The following is a 21,015-nucleotide window of genomic DNA, read 5'->3' as shown; positions in this document are numbered from 1 at the left end:
GGACAATTACAATTATCATTTGGGGAAAGGCTTTCTGCCTGGGGATGGTGCTGCCCCAGTTAAGCACAAAGGAACATTTTTGAGCTACAACTCTGCTCTCTCAATGTATTTTTATTTTGCTTAAAGGCAATTGAGGGGTATCACATCCTCATGGTGGAGTGGCATTTGCAAGCTTAGGTCCTGCTGTTTACTCTCACAATGTTTACATGCTGCCAGATCCAAGATGTTTGGGGGTGCTTTCCTTTAAAGCTACATGGAGCTCCAGCCCAGGACACTCAGGTTTTTGGGGGATGCTGTTGCAGGCACATGACTGGGTCCCTCATGAGAGATCTTGGCCCTTTGGGGAGGGGCTCACTGTTGGAAGAAGTGCAAGGAGCTGAGTGAGCTCTGCTGCCTTCAGTGGGGTCCTGCTGACTTGCCTCACTGAAGGCCTGGCTCATCATTAAATATAAACCCCTGCTGCTCAGCTCACTCTTTCTTGGGGGCCATCTGTGCCAAACTGCCTGTGGTTAATTGCATCTGTGTATTCACCTGCCTGGCTTGGATGCAAAGCTGTTTTAAAAATCAAATTGCACAGGCAAAATGAAAATATGTCTAGGTGAGCTTATCCCCCTCTCTGGTGGACTCTGGAGAGATGAGCTGGCTAAGAAACTTCCTCCTGCCTTGACTCCTTGGTGAGCTTGGTTCTACTCTGCCCTTCCTAGTCAGAGAAATCCTATAAAGGGATTATAGGATATGGGGACAGGACACAGCAGAGGATAAGGCTGGCTTGTCTGGGGGAATTGATTATGTATTTTGTCTCTGTGCCTAGAATTTGTATGTGTCTCTAGCAAGCTGAGCACTGCAGCTTTCTCTGTAGGGCTTCTGGGTGCAAAGAGCTACTGGTGTTGAGTTTGTGAGGTCCACAGGATGAGGTGAAGAGATGAGAATCTGACTCCATGTTCTCAGAAAGCTGATTTGTTATTTTATGATGCTATATTAAAGAATGCTATACTAAAACTATACTAAAGAAAGAGAAAAGATACAGACAGAAGGCTTCACAAGAATGATAATGAAAACTTGTGCTGACTCCTCCAAGTCTGACACAGCTGATGGTGATTGGTCATTAAGTAAAAACAATTCACATGAAACCAATCAAACAATGACCAGTTGGTAAACAATCTCCAGACCACATTCCAAAGCAGCAAATACAGCAGAAGCAATCAGATAAATAGATAATTATTGCTTTCATTTCTCTCTGAGGCTTCTCCGGTGTCCAGGAGCAGAAATCCTGGCCAAGGGATTTTTCAGGAAATGTGACAGTGACACTACTGGCTCAACTGGCTTAGAACCACTGTGGGAGCCTCCCAACATCCTTCAGAAAGTGACTCTTTGGAAAGAAACCTCATTGCTTTTAACTTGGTTCCTGTGCTGTAACATCTGCCGTGGTGTTGGCAGAGGTGGCTGCGCATCTCCAGCGTGGCAGGGTTTGGCAGGTGGGGCTTTCTGAGGTGGCAGGACGTGTGCCATGCTCCATCTTCTGCAAAACCTGTGCAGCCTCCAGCTGAAACCTGCTTATAGAGCACACCAGGCTCTGGTCCTGTCACTGTGGGTGAGGGTGAGTCTGTGTCTGGCCCTGCAGACTCAAGATTTGGCTCTCTTGGGTGCCACCACCCTGCCTGGAGAGCAGAGAATTGTGGCTGCACAGAGTGGGCTGGGATGGAAGTGACCTCAAGCACCCTCTGATCCCACCCCCTGCCATGGGCAGGGACACCTCCCACTGTCCTAGGCTGTTCCAAGCCCTGTCCAACTTGGCCTGGGACGCATCCAGGGGCAGCCACAGCTGCTCTGGCCACCCTGTGCCAGAGCCTCCCACCCTCCAGGGAACAATTCCCTCTGATCTCTTGCTGGGAGTGAGCTGCTCCCACAGTTCAGGGGTCAGGAGAGCTGCTGGCTGTGGAGGGTGCTCAGAGCTTTGATTAAGGCAGGAGCTGCTGTGCCTGTTGTGTGGTGCCAGGAGCAGGCAATAGCTCTGAAAATGGCAACTTAAAATCAGTTGCTCCAGAGCAGGAGGCTTTAACCAAGTAGCTCTTGAGTGTGGAGTGTTCCCAATTAATTAGGATGGCTCTCAGCTGGCAGAATTTGGAGTTTCATGTGCATTTGCAGCCTGCTGTGAGCTATTTTGTGTACCACAGAACAGCTTAGGTTGGAAAAAACCTTCAGGACTGAATCCAACTTTTGGCCAAACACCTCTGTGTCAACCAGACTACATCCAGTCTTTTCTTAAACACCTCCAGCCCTGGTGACTCCACCACTGCCCTGGGCAGTCCCTTCCAGTGTTTAATCACCCTTTCTGTGATTTCTAATCACCCTTTCTTGAATTCTTCAGAACTTGTAGCCATTTACATCAATTTATAAAAGATGCTTCAACTCCCCATTTTTGTTTTGAACTCTGGCACAGTACAAGGAACTTTTTTTTTTTTTTTGGATGTGAAGGGTATTTTTCCCAGAAATGAAGGTTCTGAAGGGAATTGTTATTTGGACCTTGACTGTATGGATTAAGATCTGCCTCATTAAATCTCTACAACCCTGTTAAAAATTTAAATTAGGATGCAGAGGTGTAAATAAAACAGGCACTTAACCCAGCATGGTTAACTAGCCTGATATTATAGTTCCTCACCAGCTCTTTGGCTATCAATTAAATTGGCAAGGAGCAGAAGACTTAAAGCATGTGCAGGATGAATTATTAAATGGTTTTGGTGCACACTTTCCTCTTGCATCTTGTTTATTGCTCCCACTGAAATGGGAACTGCTCTCTGTTGACCTCTATCTTCTTCACAGCAGGTGCTGGCTCATCCCTCCTTTTCCTTTGTAGCAAAAAATGGTGAAAAAAAGTGATTTTTTTTTCTATCAAACCCAACTTTTTTTTTCCCTCTCTGTTCTGAAAGTGTTTGACACAGACATGCACAGTTTTTTTGTACAGCCTCAGCCAGGGGCAAGAATTCCTTTCTAATCTCCAATCTACCTCTGTCAGGTTGGAGCCATCCCTGTTGTCCTGTCATGCACTGGTCCAAATTCCCTCTGCAGCTCTCTGGGACCCCTTCTAGGCACTGGAAGGGTCCCTAAAGTCTCCCTGGAGCCTTCCCTTCTTCAGCCTCTCTGTTCTTTGTGATGTTCTGCCACTCTTCTGCCTCCAGCAGGCATTTTTTAGTCTGGCCCACCTTGGTTCCTGTTCTCACCAGGCTTAGTATGAATTTTGAACTGTGTTAGATGTTTCTGATACAATTTTAGCTGTTTAGATTTGTCCCAAAAAAATGAGAGTTCACTTAAACATCATTTCAATGTTGTAGCTTTCTCATGCTTATCTCCAAGCTTGGACAAAACCAGCAGATAAATCCCCACAGCTGCTATTATTGCAGTGTAATTGGGCTGTGGGAGTGAAAGTTTTTAATGAGTTTCTGTTTGTTTTAATCTGAGGATTAAGCAGTTTGTCCTCATGGCCTGAGGGAGGTGGGTGCAGATAAGCAGGGCTGTGGCTCTGCAAGGAACATTTTGTGCTGGAGATGCTCATGGGGCTTTTTTGGGAGCTTTTGGGGTGCTGCAGGTGGGGAGCAGGATGGGGAAGGAGCAGGAGATTAGACTGGAAATGAGCTGAGTGGACTCAGTTCTGTTCCCTCTAACTCCTCCTAGTCCTCAGAGGATCTGCATTAAAACCTGGAGACTGCAGCCCATAATATCAGACCTGCCCCAATATACATCATCTCTGATGGTCCAGGCTGGGTTTGTCTAGAAAATAAAGCTGGAATTAAATGTTATCTTAACTCTTGGCCTGTTGGTTGTTGTGTTCCCAGGCAGTGGGGTTGAATTGAATGCTTCTGGAAGAAAACAACAACAGCTTTTTCCAATGAAAATGGAATTAATGTCTCTGCTGTGGTTTTTTGTGGGGTTTTTTTTTGTTGCTGTTTGGGGACTTTTTTATGGTTTGGAAAAAAAAAAGTCCTATGCCCATAGCCCTTTTCATGGGGAAAGCATTTTGTTAAGAGCTGTTGTAAACTCTTTATCTGCCTTCATCTGTCTTGTTCTGCCCTGTCCACTCACAAGTCATGGTCATTAAATCCAGACTGATTTCCCTGCCCCTCACTTGATAAATCACCACTTTCTTGTCTTCATTTTTACACTGATTGTTCCAACACTTGTACACCCAGGGGCAGAAGAGCTGTTCTGCAGCAAGCCAGGGAGCAAACTGGTTCTAGCACCTGCAGTGTGTTCTGCAGCATTTTGGGTGCTTTTTTTCCCCTTTAAAATAGTTTTGTGTTGCTGAGCTGACTCTCTAGCCTGGCTCAGTGTGAGAGCAATTTTGAGGTGAATGCTGCTGGAGATCCAGTTTGGTTGTTTTGGGAGGAGATCCTTGAATTTGGACAAGAGAAAACCACCTTGAGTTCCACCAGGGAAGATTTAGATTGGGAATTAGAGCAAAATTTGCTCACTGGGTGATGGTGGAGTCAGCAGCCCTGGAGGGATTTAAGAGATGTGTGGATGTGGCACTTGGGGACAGGGGTTAGAGGTGGCCTTGGCAGTGCTGGGGAATGGTTGGACTCAATTTGAGAACTTTTCCAACCAGAATGATTCTGTGATGTGTAAATCTCTTCTATGGGTAGGGTTATGTCATCCTGCTTTGTGTGCAGGACCTGACCCACCAGGTCTCCTCCCAACATCCTTTCCCTGTCTCTTGATTTTTCCAGAGCACAGACAACGCCACATCCTGCAAATCCCTTGGATGGCTTTGCAGTGCAGGTGACTGGGCTTGCAGAGCTCATCCCAGGGGGTTTTGCTCTGATTTTTGGCAGAGTTCCTGTGCCTGGGTTGGAACCAGCACAGCACAGGAGCAGTGTTGGTGACAGCCTGTCCACCTTCCTAGCAGCTCTGTCCTTCCAGGCTGGCAAAGGCTCCTGGCAGCGTTTTTGGGCTGTTGCATGGTGACATTGACTGATCACATGAAGGCAGCACATGAATAATAAAGGATTTGTCCTAGAAAGGCCTCCCTGCCTTGACAATCAGCTGGGATCACAAAAGCAGTGCAGAAAGTGAACCTCAATGTGGAAAACCCTTGGCAGAGGCTCCTTAATGCCTCTCCCTCCTGCTCTGGCAGGAGCTGGGAGTCACAGACCTCCCCATCCCTGCTCCTGGTGGTATTTACACAGCATCACTGATGTATTTCCATGGTGGTGTTAGCACACAGGGGTCACCCTGCAGCACTGAGCTCCACCTCAAACCACAGCTCAGACTGGCAGGGATCACTGCAAACCTCTGTGGGACCATTGAGATTCTTCATCCACTGAGGCTGGGCAGGGAAAGGACAGAGCAAATGACAGTTCCAGGTTTTTTCCTGCAGCTTCTTTCCTTTTTTAGTTTGGGTTGGTTTTTTTGTTTTTTTTTTTTTTTAATTTTTGGGGTTTTTTTTGGTGGGTTGTTTTGTTTTATTTGGAGTTTTTAGTTGGGTTTTTTGTTTGGTTTTTTGTTGTTTTTCGGGGGGGGGTTAGTTTGATTTTTTTTTTTGTGGGGTTTGGGTTTTTGGTTTTTTTTGTGTGGTTTTTTTTTTGTTTTGTTTTTATTTACTTGGGATTTTTAATAGACTTTTTCTGGGGGGCTTTTGGATTTTTTTGTTTTGTGGGGGTTTTCTGTTTGTTTTTGTGTTTTTTTTTGTTTTTGGGGGGTTTGGGTTTTTGTGTGGTTTTTTTTCTTTTGCTTTTTGTTTTTTTAAATTTATTTGGGATTTTTTAATAGGCTTTTTTTGAGGGGGCTTCTGGTTTTTTGGGGTTTTTTTGAGTTTTTTGTTGTTTTGGGGGGATTTTTTGTTTGTTTTTTGGGGGATTGGGTTTTGGGGTTTTTTGTGGTGTTTTGTTTTTTTTTTTTTTAATTGGGATTTTTATAGGCTTTTTTGGGGGGGTTTTGGGTTTTTTTTTTTTCGTTTTGTGGGGTTTTTTGTTAGTTTTTTGGGGGTTTTTTGTTTGGTTTTGGGGTTTTCTGTGTTGGATTTTGTTTTTTTGGGGATTTTTGTTGCACTTGGAATTCACTTTGTGCCTCTGAGTGAATCTCTCACCTTCCTCTGAGAGCCTCTGGCTGCTCAGGGCACAGCAAGATCTTTCTGCCATGTGTTCAGCCTGACAGAATGATGCTTTCCTGCCTCTCCTGAGCAATCCAAGTGTTTGCAAACATTAATGGAAAATACCTAAATATAGAAACATCATTCTTCAGTGAAGGTTTCTTCAGCTGAAAACCTGCTGTAGCTCCATTGCCTTCAGCAAGGTTATGAGCACAGTGGCTTCAGCTCCAGCTTCTTCCAAGCCATCACACCCCCAAAAATTCATTTTGGGGCTTTGACCTGCTGGATGCTGCTGGTTTGCTTCAGATTCCACAGGTTGTGGCTTCCTGCTGGCTCAGGGAAATGTGAGGTGGTCTCAGTTCTGCCTAAGCCACAGAAATCATTGTGGATGTGGAGTTTTGTGGTGAAAAGCCTGAGTTTTGGAGCAAGCACAAGGTGGAAAAGCAAATCCCATCCTCTGGATCTCACCTGTGTCACTGATGGATCCATTCAGGGTCCCATGATAAGGGCCACTGGTGGCTGTTTCTGTTAATAAAGCTGGAAACCCCCAAAAACTCTGCTCAAAATGTGTTATTTTATCTCAGACTTCTTTCCTTGGGGGTCCCCTACAGCTTCCCCAGGTAACAAATGATAGGACAAGGAAAAACAGCCTCAAGCTGCACCAGGGGAGGTTTAGGTTGGATATTAGGGGAAATTTCCTTAATAAAAGGATGGTCAGGCATTGTGCCAGGCTGCCCAGTCCCCACCCCTGGAGCTTTAAAAGATGTGTGGATGTGGCACTTGGGGCTTAGTACAGGATTAACAGTTGGACTCTAATCTCAGAGGGCTTTTCAAACCTAAACCATTCCATGTCACACAAAAATAGTTCACATTGAGCTGCAAATGCACACGGAACTCTGGATTGCTTCTGAACCTGCTGGGCTTTGCACTTTCACTCCTTGCTGCATTCAGTCTTTCCCAAGTTTCCTTTCAATCTGCTGCTGAGGCCTTTTGAAGGCCAAAAGGTGCCAGTTTAGGAGGAAAAATGTGAGTTTTGTAGAAGGCTTTTGTGTGAAGCACAAACCTCCAGCTTGAGCTTTGGCTGTGTGCTGCTCAATTCCGTTTCCCATCTCATGGGAGTGCCCAGCCCTCTGCACATTTGTGCCTCCTCTGCTGAAATCCCACTCTTGGGAAGTTTGTGGGGTTTTTTTTGGAAGTGTATCTTCCTCCTTGTGACCACCAAGTGGTGCTCTGCACTGCACCTTGCAGCAAGGCAAGCTGTTGGCATTTCAGGTTGGGGCTTAAAAAGCTGATTTCAGCTGCAGGAATGAGGCAGAGAGGAGAAGGGAACAAGCTCAGAGCCTTTTCCTTCCCCCTTGCAGGGGCTGTGCTGCAAGGATCTCATTATTCACAGCTCTCTGCTGTGCCTGCCTGCTGATGGATGAAGCTTGGTGATCATCAGATGTGATCAGTAGTCTCAGCACTTTCAATTTGGGTGTTCAGCTTGGCTGCCTGCAGGCTTTGGAGACAGGGAGATGGCTATCTGTGGCTTCAGCACTCCATCCTGGCAGGTGTGTGTCACTTGGATTGCTAAAAATCACAAGAAGCTTCTAAAACCCTTGTCCCAGAGCAGTTTTTCAGAGATAAAAATCCAATGCCTGTTCTCTCTTGGCTGCTTTTCCCACCCAGTCTAGGGAAAAGCTCTGTTCATGTTCCTCTTCTCTGGTGTTCTGCCTGTTCAGTCTCTGCTGGTAAGTTTTGGGATTGGGCAGCATTTTGGGTGTTTTTTCCCCCTTTAAAATAGTCTTGTCTTGCTAAACTGAGTCTCTAGCCTGGCTCAGTGTGAGAGCAATTTTGAGGTGATTGCTGCTGGAGATACAGCTTGGTTTTGTTTTAGGAGGAAATCCTTGAATTTGGATAAGAGAAAACCACCTTGAGTTCCACCAGGGAAGATTTAGATTGGGAATTCTAAAACCCTTGTCCCAGAGCAGTTTTTCAGAGATAAAAATCCAATGCCTGTTCTCTCTTGGCTGCTTTTCCCACCCAGTCTAGGGAAAAGCTCTGTTCATGTTCCTCTTCTCTGGTGTTCTGCCTGTTCAGAGTTTCTACTGGTAAGTTTTGGGATTGTTGGTAGCTGTGCTGCTCTCAGCAGAGGGAGAAGACCTACATTCACTTGTCTTTGCAGTGAGCACTCTCCAGGTGCCACTCTCAGCTTCACAGCTGTGTGTTTTGTATGAAAACATGCATTTTGACAGAGAAAATTCGGATTTGATTCTAAATGCTGGGCACATTATAATACAGAAACTGCCTATAAAAATTGCAATGGGAATTTAAGGGGTTAGCTGCATCCCTGGGAGCTCCATTAGATGCTCTGTGTGGTAGGAATGATCTTTCCAGGTACCAAAAGCCAGGCTCTAGCAGGGTGATGCAGCTAAATCCCAGCAGCAGCTCATTTGTATGGAATACAGGAGCAGGACTGAAAGGCAGCACTGGGATTGTCTTGTCTGGTGAGCTGAGGAAAGCAGGCAGTGGTTGGAAGCAAATCCTTGAATTACAGGGCAGGGAGATGCCATGGTACAGCCAGTGGATCAGTGGGCACTGATTTCTCATTTTCCCATCTCATGTGATATCCCAATTTTTGGAGGCCATTTAATCCAGGCTGGATTGCCACCAACCTCTAGGAGGTACAACTACAGCAGAAATAAAGGGATATTTGGGTAACAAGTATGATAAATAAAGGATTTGGTTAACAAAGGGTGGTTTGCATGCAGGGTGATGGGCTCTCCCAGGCTGACTACACCAGGAGAAAATTTTTCTACAGGGCTGAGCAGAGTTGGTGTAAATTAGATAAAAGTGCATAAATACTGTGTTTCAATTCTCAGCCTTGAAAAAGGAACTGTGAGACATTCAAAGCATGCCATTGTTCCAGATTTTATCTTTGCCTGGTGGGTGGCTCCATCAGCAGCTATTAAATAGCTCCAATGCAAATTCTGGAATAGGATGTCCCTGAGACTTTGGTAGCTATGACTTGGGAAAAAAAAGCTGTGGGAAGGCTGGCTCTGTATTTGCCCTGCTCTAGACTTCCTTCAGCATCTGCAGCCAGTTGTGGCTGGAAATAGGAAAAAATAGGAAAAACCCTTTGGTTTGATCCAGTAGAGTGGTTCCTGTGTTGGCATTTTAGTGATGAAATGCTGGCTTAAGTATTTATTTTTCCATATGCTTACAGTACAGACAGTTTGGAATAAATGGGTGTCTGCTGTAGTGGAGAATTCATGGAATCACAGAATGGTTTTGGTTGAAGGGACCTTAAAGATGATCTTGTTCCAATCCCCCCCCTTCCATGGGCAGGGAGACCTTGCACTGAATTCACAGCAATCTCCTCAGAGTCACATTTATCAGCTGTCCTGTGCACTGTTGGCTGTGCTGCCTTCTTTCCAACCCTTTCCAAAGCCAGGTGGGATGGGGCTTGGAGCAACCCTGTTCTTTCCAGAGCTGGGAAAGACTCCGTCAGAGTTAAACACAGAACCATCTCATTGCTGCCTCCAAGCCTGGAGATCAGGGGAAGAGCTCTCCCTGGAGCTGGGATGAGTTCAGCAGGGAGCTCTGCACTTACCCAGGTGTTGGTACACGTGCACATCCTTGTGTGCACCCTGCTGCATCCAGAGGGATGTCCTGCTAGGACCCAGGGCATCCTCTGGCTGTCCTGAGCATCCAAGATCCCCGCCAGGAGTCTCAGAGACCCTGGCACAGAGCCCAAAGTGCCTGTGCTTTTGATTATGACCCATGGAGCAAGTGTCCAACCTTAGATGAAGATCTGCAAGCCATGACAAATTAAGTAGAATGATAGTGAATTTATCACGAGGTGAAAAAGGAGATTTTGGAGTTTTTTAGAATGGGGGTTCAGGGGGCAAGATGGAGGGATCTGGATGTGTCCTGCCTTTCTCCTCCTTCTTCTTGGCCTCCATCTTCTGCTGTGATGTTGGCACTTTTAGATTGGTTTAGAGTAGAAGCTCACTGTCTAACACAGGTGACAGGCACTGGGAAGTTAATGTAAACATTGTATAGGTATTTTTAGCATAAAGACATAACACCACCCTGGGGCAGGCAGAGTGCCTCTGACTGTCCTGCTGGGCAGGAGAAAGAATTTTATAGATAAGGAGCAATAAACAACCTTGAGAATGAGAAATGAAGAGCTCTGACTCCTCCTTTGAGCGCCAGGCTGGGAAAAGAGACTTCCCAACTTTTCTTGGGGTCTCTCTGACCAGCTAGAGACCCCGAGACAAAAAATTACTGTCTTTCCCACTAATTTGAGGGTCTGAGATGACATCTTCCTGTTTCCCAGTGAGTTCCAGTGGTGATGAGCTCCTCCAGGTGAAGCCCTGTGGGTGTTTTCCTGCCAGAGAACTGGCACAAGTTCCTGCAGCTGCTCTGCCTCTGGAGGAGCTCAGCCTGCTGCTCACCAGAGGGATCTGTGGGTCTTCTGCCTGGTGAGCTGTTCCCTGACATTTCTTTTCTGTCTCCCTGGCCAGAGGGTGAGGAAGAGGAAGAGGATGAAGAGGAGGAGGAGGAAGAAGAAGAGGAGGAAGAGGAAGAAGAAGAGGAGGACAAAGACATAGACCTGATGGATGAAAGCATGGAGGGTGACACGGATCTGCCAGGCTTCACACTGCCAGGAGAGACCTCCCAGGAGCCCCTGGCTGGCCTGGAAAACCCTGTGGCCCAGCTGGCTGGGGTGTCCTACCAGGTTCCTGACACCATTGAGTGGGAGCAGCAGAACCAGGGTCTGGGTAAGAGAAAAGCCCCTTCCTTCCTTCTTCCTTTACCCTTCACCTCTCCTGCTCGTCACTCTGCACGAGACAATCCCTCGTGCCAGCCACGGGTTGGCTCTAAGCTAAACACAGAGCAGGTTCATTCCTGAGGAAGCCCAGTTCACCAGTGACAACTGGTGAAACTGGGATGTGTCCCTAACTTGTCATTTTGGGGAAAATATGGATATTCCAAATCTGCTCATTCATTCCCAGAGCTTAGTGTTGTCTTGCTCCAAGGTTAGACAAAAAAAGAAATACTTTTCAGGTGAGATTCCTGGGCAAATTTCAGTTCCCTTTGTCCAAGATGAGTTGGTGCAGGGATATTTGTCCTGTGGGGACAGAGAAGTTGGGTATTTGCTCTTCAGCCTGTTTGCTACTTCAGCAGCATTTGTCTGAGTTCCACCTCTCTCACATTTTAAGAGGTCCCTTTATGCTCCAGCCCTGGGAAGCTGTGCTGGCAGGGTGAAGACAAACCTGCAAAGCCTCTGTAAAGCTTTATACAGTTTATTCCTGCTGTACATGTAGGCTCTGTGTTTAATGTCTGGCCTGACTTTCTCCACCCAGGAGTCAGTGTTTGCATGTGTGAAATCCTTGTGATGCAGGTCAGAGCTGCTGTGGGACAGAGGAGAGCTGAGAAAGGAACTTGTCCAGCTTGGCAAAGGCTCTGGAATAATTTCCCAGCATACTCAATTCCCTGTCAAACACAGTGGAAACACTTCAGGTGAATTTGTGGGAGCTGACCCACATCCAGACAGAAGGTCTTTGTGTGTGACTGTTAGAGTTAGCTGTTCTGAGAAGCTCATCAAATAAAAAAAACTCCAAGTCTTTTATATATTGTCCATCACATATCCCTATGTGATTTCTGTCACTTCCCCTGAAAGCATAATTCTGATTTTACCTGGAGGTTCTCCTCTGGGATGCTGTTTCCAGCCTGCTGCAGTGATCTTGGCTTCCTTCATTGAATCCAAGATTGTCTTTCAGGACCTGTGTGGGAGGCTTGATTTCCAGACCTCTGTGGGAGGGTTGGCCTTGGAAGGGGAGATTGAGTTTGCAGCAGGATTGATCCCCCCCTGTCACAATAAATCCTGCTTGAAAAACACTCTCTGGGGTGGTGGCTGTGTCAGGGCTGTCTCACATGTCCTGCTGTCCCCCAGGACTTGTGTGAGAGGAATAATTTGTGTCCTTAAGGGTTTCTGGTTGTCTTTGGCAAGCTGGGGGAAAGAGGTGTGTGCTGCTGTTGTATGTGACAATGTTTGCCATGGACTTTGGGGTTACAGAGGAGGTTGTGTGCCAGACACAGCTCAGGGTTTGTGCAGGTCTGCACTGCAGTCACAGCTGCATTTCCAGAAGAGGCTCAGGGCAGGAGTTGCAGGTGAGAAATCAGTGACCATGGGCTGGTGCTGCTCCTCAGAGCCCTGAAGGGGCATCTTTGCAGAAGTTTCAGACAAGGAGTAAACAGACTATGTGGTAAAAGGCAGGATTCTTCTCCCCAGCTCATGTTTTATTGACTTCCCTGTGCAGTGTGAGCTGGGTCAGCATTGGAGGGATGGCTCTGAGCACCTGGAGGACTGGGCAGATGAGGATTTTGGTCTTCTCTGGAAGTCCCCAGATCCAAGTGGTTGGGATTTCCTTTTGTTTTTAGGCTGCTGTAGCCAGTGCAACACCCACGAGGGAGAGGATGAGGCTGTGGCAGAGCTGAGTTCATTTTTAGGAGTTAGGTGGGATTTTTGTGCTGGCAGAAGAAGAGGGGACACAGTGGGATCAACCTCTCTGCTTGTGACTCACCCCTCTGATTCCAGCAGGCAGACCCTTCTGTAAAAATCCATTTATTCCTTTCCTGTCTGGATAACCTCAGTGGCTCTGTGACACTGCTCCTTCCCCATCTGCAGTGTGCTGCTGCCCAGCAGTGCTCCTAAGAGAAAGGGAAATTATTTATGTTTTTAGAGGCACAAAGAAAATGGAACTAAATGAGGAGATTGGAGCTAAATGATCTTTAAGATCCCTTCCAACCCCAGCCACTGCATGATTCTGTGAAAACCCAGGGCTTGCATGAGCTCACACTGATACCCTAAAGCCATGGAAGGAGCTGAACCCAGGGGGTGGGAGCTGATTTCCTGGCAGTGAGTGAGGAGTAGGAGCTGCTTCTGCAGGGTGGAGCCCTTCTCCCCTCCAGCTTGTGCCAGCTGAGAATTTCTGCCCTGGTTCCCAGCTCTGGGCTCATGGGCACACATCAGGCTCCCTCTGTGTCCACACCTGGTCCTGGCTCTGTGCTTCTTGATGGAGTGGGAAAACAGGAGAGGTGGGGGAAAGCACACAGCTTGTGTCAGCACAAAGTGGGTGGTTAAGAACAGAAGAAATCCCCCCCAAACCTGGCAGGGAGCTGGAGGAGCTGCTCCCATTGTTCTGCTGGAGCACCTGGAGATACCAGACTCACTGTAAAGGACTTGTTAAGCTTTAGATCTGCTGGCTGGGCTATTTTTCTTTGAAACCCTTTTTCTCCAGGTGATTTTCATCTCTGAAGATCCAGTTCTTTTAATTTGGGGACTGCTTTGTAACTGCTGGACATCCCCAGAAGAGTTCTGTGTGTCTCTTCCTTCCCTAAATTGCACTTGGGATGTGAAGAATTTCCCTTATTGTGTAAATTAAGCAGGGTTTGGAAGGTGAAGTTGTTCTGCTTCACCTGGGATACAGCACTGGAAGGGGAGACCTGAAGGAAGGTGACAGCATCCAACAGAGAACAGGGTGAGGGGACAACATCCATGCACCAAACTTTTACAGGTGGCATTTTCCATTTTTAAAACACTTTGCACACCTGTCTTCCTCCTGGGGATGCTTCTGTCCTCTAGCCTTCAGGAATTTGACATTTCATGCTAAAATCTGTAGTGCAGAAGAGCCCAGAAGTGTTGGAATAGCTGTTCTCAGGCCAGTTATTATCCAGTCTGCTTGCTCTGATGGCTGACACAACTGCAAATCCCTGGAGAACAAGGAACTCGATCCACAAAACAGCTTGGCAGAGTAAGAGACAGCTTGGATTTTTGTAGTGGTCAATGAGAAGGCACTGGAGGAACAGGATCATTAAAAATGTCAGTTCTGGGCAGTCAGATGGTCCCACATTAACTCCAGCTGAGCAAAAGCCATTTATTAGTGCCAGTAATGAGACTGACAGTTTTACAGCCCATCAACTGGCTCTCTAACCAGCAATATAGAGACAAAGAGTAAAGCAGAAAATGAGAAAATGAGAAAATCTGTGCATTTATAAAATAGAATTTGACCCTCCAAAAGCCATCCTGGCATCCTGCAGCTCTGGGGAAGGAATGTCTGAATGGGATTTGGGGTCTGGTTTGGTGTCACAGGTTGCCAGTGAAGGACAGAGCAGCAGTTTTGGACCTCTCTGCAGTCTCTGTGAGGTGGCTTTGGTGTTTCTGTGGTTGTTTCTTGATTTATGTGTGGGTGGTGTGTGGTAGGCAAACACTGAACACCTGCAGAGCATCAGGGAAGCACAGAGAGGGGGTGGATAACTTGAATTTTCAGGGAATAAATAAAAATACCTGATCTTCCCCTGCTCCCTCTTCTGTGATGCATTACCAGGAGAACTGCAGTTGGTTGAGGTGGGTTCAGACCTGGTGAATAGTTCATGGTCCTTTAGTTTAGTATAGTTCATGGTCCTCATGCATCTTAGAGCAGTTGGTCTTTGCTGTGCAGCTCCAAGGAGATCAAACCCCTCTGCTTCTGCTGGTGGTGGCTTCTCCTCCCAGTTCTCAAGAGTGTTTATTCTCTCAGTTCTGTGAGAATTTTTAATTTAACAATAATGAGCCTAGAGGAAAATGGCCTCAGACTTCCAAGCTATTTCCTGATGCCTTAGTCCTGCCTATCCCAAGGTGAATAACTCCTGCTATCCACAGTAGGTAACAGCAGGAGATCTAGGGCAATTTTCCAAGCCTTTAATTTTCCCCTTTAATTTTTGCAGTAGTTTGTTTTGTGCATTTAAAATGCATGGAGTTGGTGTTTTATTCTTACTACATTTAGGGTCCACTTGATGTAAATTTTCTATATTTGCTAACTTGGCTTTGTACTTTTGTCTTCATCAACCTGCAGTTCCATATTCCATCTGAATTTGCTCTCTGTGGTGGATTGTGTGTATGCTAGGTACTGTTTTGTATTTTCTCTTTTCACCTAAATCAGTTTTTGTCCAGGTGTGCCTTCCTTTAGCTGAGCCATTGGGCTGTTCTTTGTATCCACCTGTTCATGGCAATTCCACATTACAGGGTTGTGTCTTGTGAGAGGTTTTCTGGTTCCACAGTGTTTGTTTTTGATTTCCATCTGCCCATGGAGGAATTCTACACAGGGGAGTTTGGACCATCCCTGTGGATAGCATTTAGAGATTAAACAAAAGAAATACCCAAAACAAAACCAGCAATTTAGGAAGAAGTTATGAAGTGTGACAGTATAATTCTCAACACGTAGCTTCCAAAATAGAAACCATGTCTGTGTTTCATGTACTTCTGTGGGTAGGACATTAGTTCTTACTATAATGGAAGGTTGTATAACTCAGGTTATGACAAGGCTCTTGCATAATAAACACACTTCTGGAATGGGAATTTTTATATATTTCTTTAATATAGTGGATAAAAAAATATTTGCAGCTCTGAGCAGCTCCTTACAGAGAAAATAGCTCTCGTTGTGTTGCAGATCTGTGGTCACAAATTGCACTGCATAAACCATATAACAGATGCCTCTGGTTAATGATGGGGAGGCAGAGGAGCAGAAGGACAGTAGTGGAAGATGATGAATGTTTGAAATGTCATTTTTTACAGGAAGATAGGATTAATGCTTTTATGGGCAAAAATAACCAGCATTAGGAAGGCAGGAGCTGAGACTCAGAAATTAGTAATATGTTCTTTAATTGCTGCCCCAAATGGATCTATTTTAAGTACACTTACAGCTCGTGGCATTGGAACATTGGAGTGCCTTTTAATCTTTAATGCATTTATCTCCTTAATCACCCTGGGAAGGGTCATCTGTGTTTTAGAGGTGGTGAGAAAACCACAGAGAGGCCCAGTGACCCCTCTGGTTTCAGAAGGGAGCCTTTGGCAGAGTGGGGATTTAAAGGAGGGGAATTAAATTAGTGCTTGGGCATTGCCTTTCCCTTCTGGAGGCAGGATGTGCACACCTGCATTTCTCCCTGGAATGGACACTCAAGAGTCACCATCCTAACAGTCCATAGGAATCCAAGGTGGGAGAGGCTGGCAGGAGCCAGGATGAGGAGAGTAACCAGCAAATTTTCCTTCCCCATGTGCTCCAAGTGCAGCTGCCTGCAGCAATCCTGCCCTCTGCAATCCTGCCAGATATTTAGGGGAGTTCTGTGGCCATGCAGGGTCTGGTTTCCACATGGCTGCAGACAGAAATGAGCAGTCTCAGGAACAGAGATGATTATTCTTCCTGTCTTTCTGGTGCTCCAAATAATTTATACAGTTCCATATGTTCCCCTTCCCTCTCCCAGGCAGCAGTGAAGCTCCCACCATCAATCTGTGCCTAGCTCAGGTTTCTGTCCCTTGTGAGAGATGTGCACTCCCTTTGGAATTGCTTCTTTTTTACTTAAGGGGTTGTTGATGGTTGCATCTTAATCCTGGAGCAGACTCATATTTAATCAGGGTTGTCTTGTCCAGGGGAGTTCTGCGTGCTCTCTGTGAGCAGGGATGATCCTCTCTGCCAGCTCGGGGGGACATTTGCTGTTACAGCAGCAGAGCAGCTCCCAGGAGGTGACAATTCACATCTCAGATGGCTTTTGCTCCTGGTCAGATCCAATTCCAAGGTGGTTTGGGGAGTGTGTCTCTAATATTCCTGCTTTCTTCAACCTGCACAGCCCTGTGCTGGGATCTTGGTCGGTGGGACCTTCCCAGAGACACAAAACTTGGGCAGTTCTGAGCCCTGTGGTCCTGACCCACCCCCCTTTGGTGCTCTGCCCTTTTTCCATCGAGCACAAGACTGCTGGGCCCTTGGGAATGAGCCCAGTGTCTTTCAAAGGGAAGGCAGGAGCAGTGTGTCTGCTGGGATGAGGAGATTCCAACCATGGAGTGTGGTGTTTGCTGGGTCCCCAGCGTGAATGAGGAATTGAGAAGCTGACTCCATGTTCCTAGAAGGCTCATTTATTATTTGATGTTACTATATTATATTAAAGAATGCTATACTAAAACTATACTAAAGAATAGAGAAAGGATACAGACAGAAGGCTTAACAAGATACCAGTGAAAATCTTGTGACTCTCCAGAGCTTGACACAGCTGGACCATGGTTGGTCATGAAGTCAGAACGATTCACATGTTGGATAAACAATCTCAATTCACATGTTGGATAAACAATCTCAGTTCACATGTTGGATAAACAATCTCAGTTCACATGTTGGATAAACAATCTCAGTTCACATGTTGGATAAACAATCTCAGTTCACATGTTGGATAAACAATCTCAATTCACATGTTGGATAAACAGTCTCAGTTCACATGTTGGATAAACAATCTCAATTCACATGTTGGATAAACAATCTCAGTTCACATGTTGGATAAACAATCTCAGTTCACATGTTGGATAAACAATCTCAGTTCACATGTTGGATAGACAATCTCCAGCCACATTCCAAAGCAGCCAAACACAGAAGAAGCAATCAGATAATTATTGTTTTCATTTTTCTCTGAGGCTTCTCAGCTTCCCAGGAGAAGAAATCCTGGCCAAGGGATTTTTTCAGAAAATATGACAGTGACAGTGGAGCAGGAACTGATGAGCTGGAGCCATGTCCTTCCTCTTGGAAGCACCTCAGCTCTTGTCCTCAAGGCAGAACTCAAGGCTAAGGGATTTAAAAGCCATGTGGATGTGGCACTTGGGGACATGGATTAGTGGTGGCTTGGCAGTGCTGGTTGGTCTCGATCTTTGAGGGGCTTTTCAACTAAACAGTCCTGTGATCCTACGAGTAAATCAGAAGATTAGAGGGTGTTTTGGTGATTCCCAGCTCAGCTTCCAGAAACAGGTGACACAAAACTGTTGCTCACAATAATCAGGCTGGTATTTTACCCTGACATTTTTGTTGGAGTGTATTGGGAAACAGCAGCCCTAAAACATCCTTGTATATATTACTTTGAAGCACCAGCCCTTCCACAATGTTTATGGATCCAGTTAAACCTGTGTCAGAGGAAGACCAAGCCCATTTGTTACCAGCCATTAAGTGCTGTCTCCAGGGGCTGGGGGAGGATTTGGAGGCATTTTCTCATTTTTGGCTTGGCCTGCCCACAGAGAAGATGGAACCCACCAGACAATGTATTAAAGTGAAGTTACTGGCTGTTGCAGGGAGGAGTGAAGAGATCCTGTCCATCCACAGCATTTCTGCTTCTTTTCCTTCAGTCTGGAGAGAGTTAGAATCTGAAATGCAGGGAATTCTCAGAACTTTGGGTCTGTAAGCCAAAGCTTAGAATTAAACCCAGGATTTGATCTGAGACCTTGGAAGAGGCTTCCAAACTTAGGTGCTAGAAGTGAGAATGTGGATTTATAGTTTAAAGCATAGACATACTAAGTTAAGAAGAGGAAAGTTTAGAGTTTTAGAGTTTAAGATATAGAAAAGAGAAAAGCAGTTACAAAGGTAAACAAGGAGTTTAGAATGCAGCACTGTAGGTTTGTGTGTCACAACAGGATTGGCTAAGAAAGCTTAAACTGTAGCATGAGTCCATAAAACAAAATATTTAAGGCTTAGGTCAAAAACATAAATATCCTTGTTAGCAGTGTTTCATTGGTGAGTAAATCCTTAAAAAGTCTTGTAACTAAAAGTCTTGTGACCTGCTGAGCCATGCAGTGAAGATGTGAGCTGAGCTCACCCTTCCTGCCTGTGCAGAAGATAAGAAAAATAAATCACATCATCCAAAAACCTCAGAGGTTTGTCTCTAAATCATTCAAAATTCCTTCAGAAATCTCCACAGAGTTGGCATAAAGGCATGGAGAAATCATCTCTCAGGTTTTGGGAGGAGAGAGGGAATTTTGGTCACCATGGTTGGTGTGAGAGGTCCCAGTGAGTGGGGAAGGTTTCCAATGGATGAATCCAAGTCTGAGCGCTGCTGCCAATCCTGCCTGCCCTGATCCCCACTACCCTGCTAGGCAAAAATTCCCTGAAATACCTGCAAGGAGGATTCAGCAGCTTCTCTGGTGGAAACATCTGTGGGAGACTGTTGGAACCCTGGTTACTGAGAATTTCAGACTTTCTGTGCTGACAGGCACTGACCCCCCAAGAGAACACTGCATTTGACCTGAGGCTGTGGAGAAGCTTCCAGAATGGAATGATAGAACTGGGATTGGGGTGTGGAGTTTGAATAGAAGTGTGTGATATCACAGGTGGAAAACTTAGAGTTTAAGTTTTTAGAATATAGCAATATATATAAAGCAAGATGGAAGTTTTAGGGCAGAGGCTGCTCCTTCTTCTTCATCTTCTCCATGGGTTTGGGTGGTTTTGTGGAATTGGATAAAAAAGTCTGCATTGTAAGCCACAAGTAATTAGTTATTCAGGTAAAAGTAAAAACAATTTAAGTGTTTTTTCTTAATTGCACAGTTTATCCTTAAAAAACCTTTTAAAGAGAAAGATACAGCTCCATTTTTAGAGTGAAGTGCTTTAGAACTCGCACTTGGTGAAACTGTAATACAGATAAGAACTAATAAACATATAAATCCAAACAAGAAATTCCATCTCACACATTAATTAGAAAAAAAAAAAAAACAAAACAAAAACTCAACAGAAGACTGCCCTGCACAGCTGAGGCAGGGGAGTCCTGGGTGATGTCTGTGTACAGAGAGTGTCAGGGAAGGTTTACTAAGGGGAGCCCTTCCCCAGAAGCTGTCAAGCATTGGAACAGGCTGCCCAGGGAAATCATTGTGTCACCAGCCCTGGAAGGGTTCAAAAATCTCCTGGATTTGGTTTAATGATGGAAATGGTGGTTGGTGCTGGGTTGGTGGTTGGACCTTGATGATCTTTGTCATCTTTTCCAGCATTAATGATTCTGTGAAATGCTCCCTCCTTGGCTTGCTGGGTAGCACAGAAGGGCAGCTGCAGCAGCACCAGGCTTCTGGGTTTCCCAGCACAGGAGGACTCCTAAAAGGCTTTCTGCTGCACCTCCAGTTGCTCTTGTCAGCCCAAGAAAGCAAAGTTGGAAAACTCAGGCACGTGTCTGAGCGTTCTGACCTTCCCCAGCTGTCTGCCTCTATCCATCTGCTTGACACATCCTTTAAAGTTAGCATGTGTCAAAGTTAGTACCTTGGAGCATGACTTTGCATTTGTTGCTCCAGGTAATTTATCTTGGGATTTGGTTTTTGGTATTTTTTTTGCCTGGATTCAGGGATAGGGTCCATTAGCCAGCAGAGCTCTGTGCTCTGAAGGCTGGGCTGCATCTGCTGGGTTCCTGCACAGCACAGGGAGGCAGGAATCCTTCTGGGCTGTCAGCTGCCTTGGATTGCCTGTCCCCTTGCCCCACTGGAATGCAAATCATGGTCTCTTTGCTCTCTCTCAGTCTGCAGTAATCCTGTCCTTTCCCATCCCTGCAGATTCCCGTATTTACCTATGTCACTTTGCCTCTTCTGCCACCCTTCAGTTTCTACAGGGCAGAAAACTTGGCTCCATTTAGGCAGAGGAGCTGGTTTGGAGCCCCTCTCTGCTTTCAGATTTCAGCAGTCACTTAGCTTGATTGAAGAGCACAGGCAGGGCTGTGCCTTCCCTGGGTGGGAGTTACTCATCTTCCCTTTGTGTGCCTGTCTGGGTGGCCCTTTGCCATGTCAAAAGAGGCTTGTCCTTACACTGGAGCAATCACATTTATTTTCTAATAGTGATCTATACTGCAGTGCAAAAATCTGTCTGTTTTCATGGCATTCAAAAAATGGAGAGGGGGAATGTGAAGGTTCAGCAGGCTTGAATTGCCTCTGTCCTTCTGGGGATTTACGTCAGAGGCTGATCTTTGGGGTTAAAATGTTGGCCCCATGGCAGAGCTGGTGAGAGAAAAATGGAGGAAAAGAGCTTTTTGCAACAAGTAGCAGGGAGAGAGAGGGTAATTTATTGAGAGGGTAATTTGAAAATGTTCCTTCCTAATGAGAATGTAGATGCACTTTCTGCTTGGACAGTGCAAAC

General features: G+C 45.8%; 1 protein-coding gene across 1 annotated transcript in view; it reads left to right on the top strand.

Moving 5' to 3' along the window:
- The window catches only part of ARMH4 (armadillo like helical domain containing 4), a gene marked incomplete at both ends in the record, with an annotated part of 53,191 nt that overhangs the window by 5,926 nt on the left and 26,250 nt on the right, over window positions 1-21,015 (top strand). Inside the window, one exon of the mRNA XM_084208637.1 lies at window positions 10,591-10,848. Coding sequence (XP_084064763.1) covers window positions 10,591-10,848 — 258 coding nt within the window. The remainder of the gene's footprint in view (window positions 1-10,590; window positions 10,849-21,015) is intronic.

Source organism: Fringilla coelebs, assembly GCF_963513975.1.
Source record: "Fringilla coelebs genome assembly, chromosome: 6".
Classification (NCBI taxonomy): Eukaryota; Metazoa; Chordata; class Aves; order Passeriformes; family Fringillidae; genus Fringilla; species Fringilla coelebs.
Note: the sequence above shows the minus strand (reverse complement) of the source record. Positions and strands in the feature narration are given on the sequence as shown.